The 16,280-nt window shown below is 42.8% G+C and overlaps 1 protein-coding gene across 2 annotated transcripts in view; it reads left to right on the top strand.

The window, feature by feature from the left end:
* The window catches only part of nrp2b (neuropilin 2b), a 119,098-nt gene that overhangs the window by 58,676 nt on the left and 44,142 nt on the right, over positions 1 to 16,280 (top strand). For both annotated transcript variants that reach the window (XM_037788973.1, XM_037788974.1), the window contains exons 8-11: positions 6,345 to 6,489; positions 11,255 to 11,430; positions 11,901 to 12,074; positions 13,412 to 13,556. In XM_037788973.1, coding sequence (XP_037644901.1) covers positions 6,345 to 6,489; positions 11,255 to 11,430; positions 11,901 to 12,074; positions 13,412 to 13,556 — 640 coding nt within the window. The remainder of the gene's footprint in view (positions 1 to 6,344; positions 6,490 to 11,254; positions 11,431 to 11,900; positions 12,075 to 13,411; positions 13,557 to 16,280) is intronic.

Raw genomic sequence — 16,280 nt, 5'->3', positions numbered from 1 at the left:
TAAGTTTAAAAGCTAGAGTGAAGATACAGATATCATATCACACTGACACACTGACAGCTGTTGTTGCCTGTTGGGCTGCAGTTTGCTATGTCATGATTTGAGCATATTTTTTATGCTAATTGATTCCCAATAATAAATATATCCATACATTTACATAAAGCAGCATATTTGTCCACTCCCATGTTGATTAGAGTATTAAATACTTGACAAATCTTCCTTTAAAAAGTACATTTTGAACAGATTAAAACTGTGTGATTAATTTAAGATTAATTCCGATTCACTATTTTAGTAGATTGACAGCCTTAATTAGGAATTATCATTGCAGAAGCAGCATGCTGTGCCATTTCTCTAGGATTAGTTGCGATTCTTAGCCAATTAGCATTTTATGTTTTCTTTGTTTTCTGTGTTTTTATCCATAAATATTTCTTTCTTCCTCTGTTCCTGTTTTTACATTTCTGCAGCCATTTCCATATCCCCTCTTGATGATCAGGTCATGTCACATCATTTGACTCCTCGTGAACTATCATGATAAACAGGAAGAAAAGATAATGACACTATCAGCAGAACTTTAACTATTCCGCGAGTCAGTGCACAGTCTTGGCCGTGGGCCTGGTTATGAGAGGTTGTCCACATGACGGGAGAATAGCAGTGATTTTCTGCGACCCGAGGTCTGGAGTTGAGAGATGATGTTGTCTTAGTTTGACTCTTCGTCTGGAGGAGTCGGAGACCTGCTGCTGGTAGAGGTACATTTAAGCACGACGTGGTACAAATGTCATTACGCAGCCCTCCTGAATCGCTGCAGGCAGAGCTGTCTTTGGCCATTACACCACTGGACCTTGGCCAAGACCAAAACCTCCTATTCCCACCTTAATCTGTGGGAGGGAGGATGGATGGAGAGAGAGGGATCAAGGTGGGAGACGTGGGTGGAATCACATGGAGGGAGAGGGAATCGTGATGAGAGGAAAAAAAAAAAAAAAAAAACATAAGCAAAATGTCAACCGAGCATTGAACTGATGAGGAGAGAGTGAGCTGTGCAGAGGGGAGGAAGAGAGGTGGAAACCAAAGGGGAGAAAAGCGAGGTTCATAGGGGAACAAGTGAGTGAAGGAAAGAGGCAGAGGGGGGAAACAAGTGTTCACAAGGGACAACCACGGAGTGAAAGAAGGAGGGATGGACGGAGGAGAGGAGGAATAATGAGAAAAGCAGACAAGGGTGTTGACCACAAATCCCTCTGGATAGATCAGAGGTCTCAGCAACACAGCCTGTAAGGATGTCAGGAGAGGGGGGAAATTAAATAAAACGACAGAGTCGAGGAGGGGGAGGCGAGGTGAGGGAAAGGCAGGAGGGAGGGAGGGGGGAGGTCAAGAGGAGAGAGGGAGGAAAGAGTTTGTGACAAATGAAGAAAGAAAAGCTGAGAGGAAAGGGTGCCATGTGTCATTTGGTTTGTGAGATTTGTGGACTGTACTGTCACACACACACACACACCAGCATTCAGCTGTCAAACACAGGTTACCTCCCTGAAGTCTGTGTGTGTTTGTCCTTGTGTGATGAAATGAGAGGAGATGGGGGGGGGTGTTTTACTATTTTATAACTCTATCCACACACACACACGTAGCACGGACATTTGAATAATTCAGCGTGTCTGTGCTGGTCCTGACTGACTGACTGGCCCCGCGGGATCACGACACACACACACACACACCTGTTCTTTTCTTTCCCATGAGGTGAACATATTCCTCGTCATGCTCTTTTTCTGTGCTGTAGTTACGCGTTAGACCTGGTTAGACGCCTCGTGACTACAAAACCAGAAGCAAGCTACACGATATTGTGTCCTCCTGCCCTGCACACTATTGTTATTCAGCAGAGGAGGTGTGTGTAAATGAAGGAGAAAACAGTATTCACTGCATGTCTTTCACCTCTGACCTTCACTGAGGGATGAAAGTAACATTTGAATCGGGAAGATTTCTCTCTCTTTGAGTCGTTCTTATGGTGTCGGTTTGAAGCAACGTCTCCGCTTCTTTGTTCTGGCCTGTGTGTGTGTGTGTGAGAGAGAGAGACATGGAGAAAGAGAGACAGGTGAAAAGTTAAGCATCTGTTCACCTCGGTGTTCCTGGTGTCAGCTTGCCTCGTCTCTTAACACAGGTGGAAACATCGGACCATTAACCAACCTGCACAACACACTCACGCATAATAAGCTGAGCTGGGTTGCGGTGGGTGTCGTCCATTAGCTGATTGTTGCAGAAGCCTTTTAGAAAGAGACTGTTAACAGTGAATTTAGGATGTTGCATATCCCCTTACACAACGTGATCTCACCCCTACCTGTCATATTCTGCAGCTGTTGGGGGGACGACCTTTTGCATAATGTCTTGTAGGGATGTCACAGTGAGGAAATTTCCCCACAGGTTAATAAACCTGAGACTACACCGGTGTTACCGATTACACCGGATATTTTACAAGAAAAGATGACGCTCAATATGTGTAGTGCACTTACTTTAATCTCTAACGTCGGGTGGCTGTGTGTCTGGCCTCTCCGGTCAAGCTTTCGCTGAAGGGCCAACCCATCCTTCGCAAGGCGATTGCCTCGTTATCGTTATGGTTCCCTTTTAGCACGGCGCTGATATGCAAAAAATTAACTAAATGGAAAAAGACGGTGGGGGGCGGTAGGTAAGTAATGTAATCGGTGTATGCCCGAACACCGTGTAACACCAGTAACACAGACTAGCCTAGTATCTTGAGCTTTGAAAAGGTCGCGGTTCGGTTTAGAAAACAAAACTACTTAGTTAGGGTTATAAAGACATCATGGTTTGGCTTAAAATTGGCTTGTAACAGTGAAGTAGCGTCATGTGATAATCAGGAAAAATGACTCAACGTTTGGTGTCACATGGGACACAAACGCAGGTCCCCTGAGTAAAAGTCCTGTGTTTGTTCGTCCCTTCCACCAGCCCTTAGACGACTTCTCACTCTTAATACTATGTCTATTACTCTACGTCTAATATTGACGCGGATGTGTTTACATTGGAGTTAGTTGAAAGCCTGGTGCGTCTCATACAGACGCTAAAGAGTGTCTTGTGCGACGGTATAAAGACGCCGAGGGACACTGCCCAAGCGTCGGTATTTGAAGCCCTGGGAGTGAGACCAGGCCTGTCTCTACTGGCTGATTATCACACATTTACAGTTAATAAGTTAGACTCATTGCACGTGGTGTGAGTAATCACTCCAATGTGGGTTGATAAGATCAAACAGGGAGTTGAAACTCAGGATAGAGTCACACAGCTGTGTAAAATATGCACTATGTAGAAAAACATATTTAAATGTTGACAGTGGGGTCAGCTCAGCATCGATTCTGAATATTTAAGACTATTTGTTGGTGAGCTCTGATAACAATCATTGCTGGTGTTTTCTTATCATGTTTTCACTTTACTGAGGAGATTGTAAAGCAGCAGTTGTAACAGTAAAAAGGTTTACATCAAGCAGAAGCCGAATTTCAGTAGCTGCTCTGTGTGGTGACCCTGAAGAAAGCTGATAAAAGAAAAATAAATGCACACCAGACGTGTCCATGAACAGCACGCATACAGAAGTACCTACCACACACACACACACACACCATCACCACTTTAAACAGCTGGTAAAGGACAGTTGCAAGGTTGTACGTTCACACATGCGCACAAAAATCAAAGACTTATATACACATACATAAAAGCACATACGTGTGTGTGTGTGTGTGTGTATGCGTGTGTGTGTGTGTGTGTGTGTGTGTGTGTGTGTGTGTCTGGGCACACATTTGCTGAGGAAAAGTTTCAGTGCGCACCGAGGGAAATCAGAAAGCACCCACCAGCCCCCAACTCCTCAGAGTGAGACTTCATAATTACACTTTTACACACCGACACTCCAACACACACACACACACACATGTAATTACAGTCCGCTGCCACAATCCCATTAAGTCTTTTGGGGCCTTTAGGCATTTTTCCATCATTTAACTGGTCACAGTTTCTGGTATTAAGGCCATTGTAAGGGCAGGAGTTCCCTGCCTGTGACTTTGTGTCGTACACCCAGTGGGTCATGGGTTCAATTCCCAGATGGCCCAGTAGCTCGCTCCTGTTCCAAGTCAGAAACCCCCTTTCATCCATATTTTGTCACCCCTGACGGCTCCTTCTGTTTAATGGATTGGAAACAGGAAGAAAATAGTGAATTAACACACACACACACACACATAGAGAAACACACACTCCAAAAACAAAGCGAACATCTATAAATGAGTACCCAAGCAAGTAATTGCGAGGCCTTTGGCTCCGTTGAATGAGGTTTACTGCTCTCTGTAATAAACACACTATGCTGTGTTTTCAGCACTGATGTAACATAATAGAAAGAGTGTTGGAGACACAGAGGGGGAAACAGCCTTTGAGGTTCTCTAATGAAACAAGAGGATATACTTTTTTTCCTTAAATTTACAGCAGTATATCATCATGGCGGCGAGGGAGAGAAAGAGATGTCGAAAAGAAAGACAGAAAGGAGGACAGAAAGTGAAATGATAGGGAGAGGAGCAGAAGCCCAGCTGTGTTTTCCTGTGGTGAGCCCAATAGAGACGACACGGAGACATGACACTCTGTCAGATAGACAGAGATGTAAAGTCTCGGTGTCAAGAGACAAGAAGAGTGCTTCTGGCCATGTGCGCTTGCATTCAGCTTCCTTTTTATCTGTATTTGTGTGTGTTTTCAGAGGAAATTACTTTGTGTGTGTGTGTGGGCTGAGGGATGTGGGAGCTCAGAGAGGGAGTATTGTAAGACAGTGTGTGTGTGTGAGACAGTATCATGTTGTGTGTGTGTCTGTGCATTGAGGGGAGTGTTTTCTTTGCTCTCTGTGCGAGTAAAGATGATGTTTTCCTGCTTGTGTGTGGTTGAGCCAAGGGGACGTGAGAAGAGGATGCTCTCCCACATACTTACACCCTTGATTTATTACACACTGCATGCCCTCAGACTGTGTGGGTGTGTGTGTGTTTGTGAGTGTGTAAGAAAACCTTTGCACTCATTTCTTTCTTTGTGAACAGAAGCAATATATTCAGTGTGTTTGTATTTGTGTAGGCTATATGTGTGTGCACATAGAAGTCTGTTGTAATTTTAACTCATGTTAGACCATTAAGTTATATTTGAGTTGTCATGTTACTGTCATGATTGTGTCTCTTTATATGCCCGGGTTAAAGATGCTCAATACAAAATTAAGAGCATTTGTATTGCCTCAACATGGCGATGGCTAGAAGGTAACCTGCAAAATGCGAAATCTGGCAAAAACTTGCAAAAGCTCTCAATAAACCAGCTGCCCGATGACGTATCCTAACCTTAACTATTCAAGATTGATGCCTAACCGTAACAATACTGTGAGAGTTTCCCAACTCCTGGGTTACCTTCTAGACTCGACCCTAACCTTGCTAACAGCGCTAACAGTGCAAACAACGGAAACAGTGCTGACAGAGCTAACAGTATTAACCTGAGGGGGAACCGGAGGGTGGGCATTACGCTTCCACAACTGCTGTAACCGCTGTATGAGCACAGAGCAGAGCAGTGACCATGAGCTAGCCAGTGGGGCACGCTCACATACACTAAAAGGCACACACAGCCAGCCCGGCTATGTCAACAAAGCACAGATGGTGCCATGCCATTGTTCCGACGGCCCATTATTCCGAAACCCCAATAGTCCGAAAACTGTCCTCACACTTCTCCTTTATTCTGAACGGAAGCACATGGCTACTTATATGCAAAAGGACGCCATCAGACCTTTCTGGTTGCGATATATTTCTTCCTACCATGGCGAAGGCATGACCCGGAGACATGAGATTGTTTTCTTATCATGTCATTCTCAAAATGTTGAACTGTTTCTTTAAAGGGTTATATTTTCCCACTTAGCCTTAGTGGCTAAAATGTGCTAATTAGCACTAAACAAGTATGGCCGAGGCTGAAGGGAATGTCATGAGTTTGGCAGGTATTTAGTCATAAACCAAAGTATTGGACAAATGCAAATTTCGCCCTGATGATGGCGCTAGATGAAATTTTTAAAGGCATTTCCAAAGTTATTACAGTTCATTCGGAGGTACATCCAATAGTTGTTGAGAAATTCCACTAAAAAAAAACTCAAATGTGAACCTCACGGGTGCTCTAGAGATGGATTGGGATCACCAAAGCCATTAGGAGACATCATCTGGGAACCATAAATGTCAACAAAATGTCGAGACAACATCCATCATGTAGTTGTGTCGCTCACGCTGCCCTCTGCCCTTCCTCTACGGGGTAACAAGGGAAAATCCCTACAGCCATTAACATTCAATCCTGTCTGCTCCTCTCTCTCTATACAGGTTTTCCACGCCAACGTTGACGCCACAGAGGTGGTTCTAAACCGGATCCCACAGCCGGTCCTGGCCCGCTTCGTACGAATCCGACCTCAGACGTGGAAGAACGGCATCGCGTTGCGGTTCGAGCTTTACGGTTGTCAGATTACGGGTAAGTAAAGATAAAGTTCCTTCTTCCGTAGAGTTTCTCAGACTTTTTCCTCCTCATGGGACTCTCTCTTGTGAAAACACGGTAGCGGTCAGACCAGTGATATACCGGCTTTTACAGCGGGTCAGAAGGTGGGTCACAGCAGAAATAACTCCCTCAGAAAACATTTCCTGGAAAAGAACAACAACTCATTTCTATAAACAATTGAGTAATTTATCCATCCATCAATCCTTCCGATGCTTCTATTCATACCTTCCTCTCATCCGTCTTTTCTCATGCCACACAACACACCCACTCTCATGTGCGCTCACACTCTTGCCCTCGCTCTTTCATATACATATCCTCCCTCTCCGTCTCCCACTCATACATAGCATACACACACACACACACACACAAAAAGAGCCACACTCAGTCCTAATAGAATAATACTAGAGTGTGATGTGTGGGTGATAACATCAGAGAGTAACAGGCTCTCAGCTTTCATCTGCAGCCCTGGCAAACAAACACGATTTCAACCAGCATAATCAGCTCAATACTATAAATAGATAAAACTTAATTAGACTGTCTGTGTTTGTGTGTATGTGTGTGTGTGATATAGAAATAAAAGAGAGGGAGTTTCAATCCATTTCAGTGTGTGTGTGTGTCTGTGTGTGTGTGTGTGTGTGTGCGTGTGTGTGTGTGTGTGTGTCGGCTCCACTGTATCATTATTGGGTTAGAGCCTCTCTCTGCTGCCATCGTAGTGGCCATAGAGAGGGACAGATATGCTCTTATCTCGGAGGGCTATTTCAGCACCCACACAAATCACAATCACACCACAACAATATGATACTGCCTGTGTGTGAGTCCCTGTGTAGTGTGTGTGTGTTTACGTATGATACAGAGAGAGAGAGCAGGCAAAAGAGGACACATCAGGTATCTTTGCCTGTGTTTTTGTCTACCAACAGCCTATTTTTTTACCCTATTTTAACACCTGAAATTGCATTATATATCACCTTGTTTTCTCACTACACTCTCAGCAGTGAGAACCCATTCAAACACAGCTTTTTGGCCATTCCTGTTTCCCCGTGTATTGCCCATCTCTGCTGCCTTGTAATGTCTCCAATCCATCACCGGGCCTGAGGAAAACACCGACTTTATATGCAAAATGTTGTGACAGTTTCAGGCTTAAGTTGAGAGAGATGACGGAGTGTCACTTTAGAGGTAAGCACGTTGTTGTGCCACACTTTCAGTAAGATATACCTGTAACCCGCAGAGAAACTTTATACTAGGGCTGTCAAAGTTAACGCTATAATGCAAATTCATTTTAACGCCACTAATTTCTTGAACGCATTAACGCAATCGATCTTTCGGAGGTTGTAGCGGGCTCGGCTTTCAAGCTAGAGTGAAGATACTGGTATCATATGAAACTACAAATCCTAAGGAATCCATTGGTTCCAACTCTGTCGTACTAAAATAATGCTCCAAACTTACGCTATATTTTGGCAAGAAAAAACTGGCAAAGCCATTTTCAAAGGGGTCCCTTGACCTCTGACCTCAAGATATGTGAATGAAAATGGGTTCTATGGGTACCCACGAGTCTCCCCTTTACAGACATGCCCACTTTATGATAATCACATATAGTTTGGGGCAAGTCATAGTCAAGTCAGCACACTGACACACTGACACCTGTTGTTCCCTTTTGGGCTGCAGTTTGCCATGTTATGATTTCAGCATATTATTTTATGCTAAATGCAGTACCTGTGAGGGTTTCTGGACAATATGTGTTCTTGTTTTTTGTTGTTAATTGATTTCAAATAATAAATATGTACATATATTTGCATAAAGCAAGCATATTTGCCCACTCCCATGTTGAGAAACCTGACAAATCTCCCTTTAAGGTACATTTTGAACAGATAAAAAATGTGTGATTAATTTAGAATGAATCACGCTTAACTATGGACAATCATGCAATTAATTGCAATTAAATATTTTAATCGACATCCTTACTTTATACCCAAACATACCCGCTAATAGCTATGCAGTATCATCTCTTTTTCCTCCCCTGCACATATTGACAAGCAGACAGCCGCACACACTGCCAGGGGGGGTGATAATGCTCTACGCAGGCCTATAAAGGCAGACATAAAGCAGTCAGTCAGTGACATGTCATTAACTTAAATCACACTTTTATGTCTCTCTCTCTCTCTCTACTTTTTCTATCTTTGCCTCTTCAATGTTTTCTCTCCCCTCTCATTCTACTCTCTCCTCTGTCCTTCTATTGCCTTTCGCTGACAGCTTCCATTCCCACTTTTCTCTCTCTGTGCCTCTCATTTTCTCTTCCCTGTCCCTTCCCTTAAATCTTCAACTCTCCGCTCTCCATCCTCCCTTAATCTCGTTTTATTTTAGCCCTGCAGCACCTATCAATCATTTATTTTTAGCACCTTTATCATTTTTTCTCACCGGGCTTATGCATCGTGCGTGTTTGTAAAGCTATACGTGTGTGAGTGCGGCATATCGGCGGCGAGGTAGAGCTTCAATGGTGTACTTTACAGCTTTTGTAAGACCCTGTTATCAGGTAAAGCACAGTGTGTGTGCGTCCATGTGTGGGCTAAACATCAGAGCATGGTGAAAGTGTGTGAGAGACCTTGTCTATTCAACTTCTATGTGCATGTATGACTTTGTGTGTCTATGTATATGTGTGTGTGTGTGTGTGTGTGTGTGTGTGAGAGCTTTAAGGGCTCTCATGCTGCTGTGTGATATCTAGCTATTTCTGCTCCTGTGATCTCCAGAGATGATATTCTCATCGACTCCCACTGCACTCCAGAGTTAAAAAACCCTGCTGGAGTGCAGCTGCTTAAAAAGATACTGTAGATAGCAAAAACATAAGAAAAACACAATAATAGAATTTTCTTCTGGCTAATCAGTTTTCATGTCTTTTTATAGAGCTTGAGGGAGCTCATGGCTTAGCTGTTGTTGTTTATTGTTGATTCATTATTTACTGTAGTGAGACGCAGACGTCACGGCATTAAACATTCATCTCCACGAAGACCCGAAGAATGTCACCATCAATCAGCGTCACCCTTCACTGTCAATCTGCTCTCCCTCTCTTTATCTTTCTCACCCTCTCTATTCACTTGTTCTCTCCACCTTCCTTCTTTCTATTTGACCTTTTGTCTATCTCTTTATCTCCTCCTTGTCCTTTAACTCTTCTTCCTCACCTTTTATCCTGCCTCTTCCCTTCATTCCTCTTCATCTGTTCAAAACCAAAACGATCTCCGTCCAGATGAGAGTTTTAGGGCCGTTTCGGAATTAATCTCCGTCCATACTACCACGCCTGAAAACGCATATCACATGACTTCACTAGGGGTGTAAGAAAATATCAATACATATAAGTATCGCAATATTATGTGCCTCCTGCGCATGTAGGCAGTAGTGGCATTATAAAATGCAGAGTTTAACTGCACAACAGCTGCTAGCAGAGACAACAAGGTCAGCAATGCTTGTAACTCCTTATCGATGGTGAAATCAACCACTGGCTGATGTTGTTTGTTTTCTTCCGGAAAAAGTTCACATGATTGGGCGTGACAAATCAGGGAAGGACAGGTTATGACTGATAAGACCCAATCAAGAAGTGAACCTGGGTGTCTGCGTCATCGTTTTCAAAGGTCCCCGTTTCTGCCCGTCCAGACTAAAATACAACCCCAGAGATTTAAAACCACAACGGGGTTAACAGAGTTTTCAAACGTCCCCTTTTTAGGGGCTCAAAAATGCCGCCGTAGTGTGGCGCTAGGCATAAACATATCAAAAGTTATGCGTTTTAAAATGAAAACATATTAGTGTGGGTGTATCCTTATTTTATCCCATCATTTTCAAATAGAAATGGTCACTTTGTTTTGCTCCCTTTGTTGTTTTTTTGTCATTATTCACGGCAATAACATATTCTGATGCTTGTTAGACTAAAACACATTTGTCAGTATAATAAACAGCATCCCTTTGATCTGCAGCATGCTCTCATTTAGTTCCTCCATTTGGGAGCTTTCTGGCTCAATTCCCCATGAAGAATCCCCTTTGGACGCTCGGTTAAAGTTATGCATCAACTTCGCAGCAGCAGGAAGGCAAAAAATAATGAAAAGGGTTGATGGAGAGCGGCGGAGTGCAGTGTTTTAACAATTCACGTCGCAATCGCACAAGAGTTTTACTCCCAGATGAGATCAAACAGTGATATTAAATCATTCCTGACCTTGAAGTCACATTCATTCATGAAGAGTTTTTAAGATGTTTAGCAACCTCGTGCAGCTATAGAGAGAGCAGAAAATCCAATAGACTTTAGAGGATGATAATAATATGCCCGTTAACTTCCATCACTCCTGACCGTCTCCGAAGCAGCTTTTCGATTCCTACCTTCCTGGCAGCCTCTAATTTCATTTCACATTTTCATTTCACAGACTTGAGATATAAAATCCATCACAGTAAACATCCGGTTATCTTTTTTTGTCAATTTTATTTTATTACTGTTTGGTAATGTAGTTGCATGCAGAGACCATTTAAAAAAAAGTTAATTCAACAAAGCTCCGACATCAACCCTTTTAATGCAAGAAACTGTATGAAGTGACTGAAATCCTGTTATGCTGGACTGATCTTTGAAACACTAAGAGAGAGCAGAGGAAAGTTTCCCAAACTCTGCCTAGCACTGTGTTACTATGCAATGATTGCATTCTTTGCTTTAGAGAGAGATTAGCAGTAACATCAAGTATTCTTATTCCATTCTCTCTCTCTGTGTCCTGTTCAGATGCTCCCTGCTCAGAGCTACAAGGCATGCTGTCTGGGCTGCTGCCGGACTCCCAGATCTCTGCGTCGTCCATGAGAGACATCCACGGCTCCATGGGGGCCGCCAGGCTGGTGGCCAGTCGGTCCGGCTGGTTTCCCAACCCGACACAACCCATAGCTGGAGAAGAGTGGCTGCAGGTACGTCACCTTGTCCTTATGATTGATCCTGTTTCTTATAGCACATTACATTTATATGTTGCAAGTGGTAAAAAATAATTAAACACACAGTTTTTTACTGATGTACCAGAAGATTACTAAAAAGAAAACTGAGAATAACCATATAACAACAATCAAGGATCACAATTCATCCAGCCAAATGCAAAACAACAAAGTGTTTCACACAGTGGACACCATTATGAGCCACCGACTAGCTCGTATTTCTGAACTGACCCTGTGCCTGAAATACAATAGAAATGCAAAAGAAAACACATTATTCTTAAGCCTGGCAACTTATTTAAAGTTCTGTAATGGAAAACCAGCATTGACGGATGGTGTAGGCTGCAGGAGAAGTCAGAGTTGTTGCAATAGACAGGGGATCTGGAGAGTGAAGGGCTGCTGTGGTGCAGAGAGCGAGCTATCAGTAATGATTGTGTTTGTCTGTGTTGCAGGTGGACCTCGGCGTGCCCAAGATGGTACGGGGCATTATTACCCAGGGTGCAAGAGGGCTCGAGGGCAGCACCAGCGCCGAGAACAGAGCGTTCGTCAGGAAGTACAAACTGGCGCACAGCTTGACCGGCAAAGACTGGACTCACATCACCGACAGCAAGACCGGGTTTGCTAAGGTAACGGAGAGAGAACCGTGTCTGTCTGACACATACATATGTACCAGCCTCTCTCTGATTGTCTCCGTCAGCTCTCCCTCATTTGTAGTTCATTTATAGCTGTCTTTCAACTCAATTCCTCTTTGCTCTCCTTCTCTTTCTCTCTGCCTTGTCATTTTCAGGAAAAGAAAAATCCATTTAATACAGCCACAGCTCTGATAATAATTCAATTTAATCACCTCACTCCTCATTCTCCCTGCCTCTGTCTTTGCCTCTCTCTCTCTCTGCTTTCCTCTGTGTCTCATTCTCCTGTTCACTCATCCTCTATTTGACTCTCATGGGTGTTAATTAAAAATGTCTTTCCTGCATCAACACTGCTGGCAGTCTAACGCACTGTGAGACAGCCGGGCACTTTAAACTCTGTTCTCCTTTCTGAGACTCTGCCTTAAAACGCTTTAATAGTACTACTTAGTGCCAGGCTTTTCTCTCCTGATGCTAAAATCCTGTTCCCTCTCATCTGCCTGTCTTTTTAAATGAGCATCCTGGGAAATTCATCATACGTTTTTCTTTTAAACTCTAGAAACGGGGAAGACAGAAATATACAATTCAATTAATGAAACCAATATTACAACATTCACAGCCCACATTTTGAAAGGATTGGTGCGGTTTTCAGCTTGTAATAAATCTCGTGTTTTTGCCAGAGGCTGCTGCACGCCGCCTCAAAAAAATTACTAGAAAATCAAAGGCAACACAGTCTCTGTTGTTATTTTTATGACACATGTCATACTGTGCTTGGAAACAATGCTGATTAGTAGTGTTATATGACGTTGGAGAGACAGGCTCACGATTTCGCTGTTGTTTTCCACTGAGACGTGAACGGTAAAATGACAAATTTAACCACCTCTGCAGCGTCGTTCTCCATTGTTTCAGGATACTCATCCTCAATGCTGTCTTCACCACTGAACCATGTTTCAGTGCACCCACTCTGACAGATGCCACGTATATCAAACAAACGCGGAGTAAAGCTTATCACTCATCACGTTGTATCTTAGGCACGTCTCAGACAGCTTTGGCTTTAAGACAAACTCTAGGACAAGCAGTGAGACTTGTAACACGTTTTCCTTTAAATCACAGCAGGATCTGACTGAGCTGAGCTACAGTCAAAAAAAAAAAAGCAGCTGTCATCAGTGGAGTATTGAGTGAATTGAACTTACGAATGTCAGAATTGACAGGAAAACATCTTTTATACTGGAGGGGAAATGGTTTTATCTTTGCTCTTATAAAAACAGAAAAGCACTGTCTAATCTCTAAACACTAATAACATCACTATCAACCTGCCTCTGCCTCCCTCCTGTTAGATTTTCGAGGGGAACGGCCACTACGATACTCCAGAGGTGCGGCGGTTCGAGGAGATAGTGGCCCAGTACATCAGAGTGTTTCCGGAGAGGTGGTCCCCCGCTGGGATCGGCATGAGGATGGAGGTCCTCGGCTGCGACCTGCCTGGTAAGAAAAAGCAAGATAACAGGAGGCTACACACACTTTCAGAGAGAAAAATACACATGCAACACACACTGTCATGTACACAGATGAGCTTGCAGGAATAGGTACGTTTGTGCACACAGATAAATACTAAGGCTGTCAATCGATTAAAATATTTAATCACGATTAATCGTAAATTAATTGCACATTTGTTATCTGTTCAAAATGTACCTTAAAGGGAGATTTGTCAAGTATTTATTACTCTTATCAACATGGGAGTGGGCAGATATGTTTGTTTTATGCCACTATATGTATATATTTATTATTGGAAATCAATTAACAACACAAAACAATGACAAATATTGTCCAGAAACCCTCACAGGTACTGCATTTAGCATAAAAAATATGCTCAAATCATAACATGGCAAACTGCAGCCCAACAGACAACAACAGCTGTCAGTGTGTCAGTGTGCTGACTTGACTATGACTTGCCCCAAACTGCATGTGATTATCATAAAGTGGGCATGTCTGTAAAGGGGAGACTCGTGGGTACCAATAGGACCCATTTTCATTAACATATCTTGAGGTCAGAGGTCAAGGGACCCCTTTGAAAATGGCCATTACAGGCTTTCCTCGCCAAAAGCTGGCGTAAGTTCGGAGCGTTATTTAACCTCCTTTGCGACAAGCTGGTATGATATAGTTGGTACCAATGGAATCCTTTGATTTTTGATTTTCATATGACGTCACTCTAGTTTTAAAACTGAGCGCGCTACAACCTCTGAAAGATCGTTAATGCATTCAAAAAAAATTGTGCCATTAAAACCAGTTTGCATTAACATGTTATTATCGCATGTTATAACTTTGACAGCCCTAATAAATACATAGACACACTAATTCACAGTATCAGTCCCACACATAAAATACCACAGAGCCTTGAAAAGTACACAATTAAGACAAATGATCTGCCAACTGTGATCAAGAGCAAATGTTTTCCCAAATCATACATATATCATCACAATTATTATGATACTTCTGCATATATGTATCTTACATGATCCATAAACATAATCACAAACAAAACATTAGTGACTTAAACATGCTGCGTTAATAACATCATTAATCTCTTTGACATCTGTAATTAGTGTTGCATGGCTGGATGTGTGTTCATGAGGATTTGGAACGTGTGTGTGTGCTTTCTTTTGTCTTGTAATCCTGCATTGTGTGTCTTTGTGTATGTCTGTATGCAGGGTATGGTATATGTAGTGTATATATAGTGTGTGTGTGTGTGCGTATACATTCTTATGAGCATCCTGCATAGTTGTTGAAGTTAATCATGTTGCTCTATAGGAGGTATTGCAGCATGTCTGGACAGGGATTAACATGTCTAGGTCATGGGACTTATAGTGGCCAGCTGTGTAGTTTCACTATATTGTGTTCCCAGTCTATTATGTTAATAACATGTACTGTAGCGAGTGTCTAGTGAAGGATTAGGTGCACTGCACGGTCTGCTGAATTTTGGTTTTCACGATCAATACATGATCAACTCAGGTATTTGTGTAAAGCGTTGTTCATAAAGAGTGATAATTTAGTGTAAAGAGTGAGGAATGCAGGCCGTTAGTCTATATGTTTCTTTATTGAGCTGTGTGAGTATTATTTATTACAATAGGTTACTGTTGTATGGAGCTTGTTAGCTGCAAGCAAATTATTCTCAGCTGCACAATAACTTCAATAATAAAGCAGGCCATTGTACAAATCCCCCCACATTTATTACTTAACTTGAGCAATAATGATGTGCTGCATAAAGTCGGCAGCAATATATTATTCTTAATGTCCTATGTTATGAAGAAATCAGAGCCCAGACACAGTCTCAATAATGACAAAGCTAAAAACAGTAACTGTACTCTATTCAAATGTTTTCTCAACCAGACCTCTATCATTAGTTGGAAATGGCTCGTTAAACATGCTACTGTTATGGCCTCCTCTCCTCTCCTCTCCTCTCCTCTCCTCTCCTCTCCTCTCCTCTCCTCTCCTTCTCCTTCCCTTCCTCCTCTCCTCTCCTCTCCCTTCCTACTCTTCTCCTCTCCTCTCCTCTCCTCTCCTTTCCCTTCCCTTCCTCCTCTTCTCTCCTCTCCTCTCCTCTCCTCTCCTCGCTCTTCCTCTCCTCTCCTCTTCTACTCTCCTCTCCTCTTCTACTCTCCTCTCCTCTTCTCCTTCATGTGCCATCAGATCTTACTGCTTTAGTCAGGTTGTGACATTTGAGAGGTGAAGACAAGAACAGGAAATGACACGTACCTGTTCCCAGTGGACGTGAAGTGGGCTGTTGGCTGCTCGAAATTCTGTGTTTCTCAACCTGTGCGTGCGTGCGTGCGTGCGTGCGTGCGTGCGTGCGTGCGTGCATGAGCAAGAGCCCAAAGGGAACTATAAATCCTAGATGTGTCAGGACTGGCCGAGAGGTTGGTGATGATGTGGAGAGAAGGGACATCCTCATCCTCAGGTTCTAACAGGTTACTATGACTACATTAGAATTAGAATTCAGGCATGACACAGATATAACACCAATACAAAAAAGTGATTTAATCAACAGTTTGTCTCAGGGAAGAATTTTACTTTGTAGTAGTTAGTACTATGATAACCATGTTGTCCAAGCTCTCAGTGGAAAATCTGAAAATCTAAGTAAAACTTTTAGCAACATGTTTCATCCATTCATCATTTATTGTGGAATTATGGCTTTAGTTGACTGAAAGGAGA

This window comes from Sebastes umbrosus, chromosome 13 (assembly GCF_015220745.1).
Source record: "Sebastes umbrosus isolate fSebUmb1 chromosome 13, fSebUmb1.pri, whole genome shotgun sequence".
Lineage (NCBI taxonomy): Eukaryota > Metazoa > Chordata > Actinopteri > Perciformes > Sebastidae > Sebastes > Sebastes umbrosus.
Note: the sequence above shows the minus strand (reverse complement) of the source record. Positions and strands in the feature narration are given on the sequence as shown.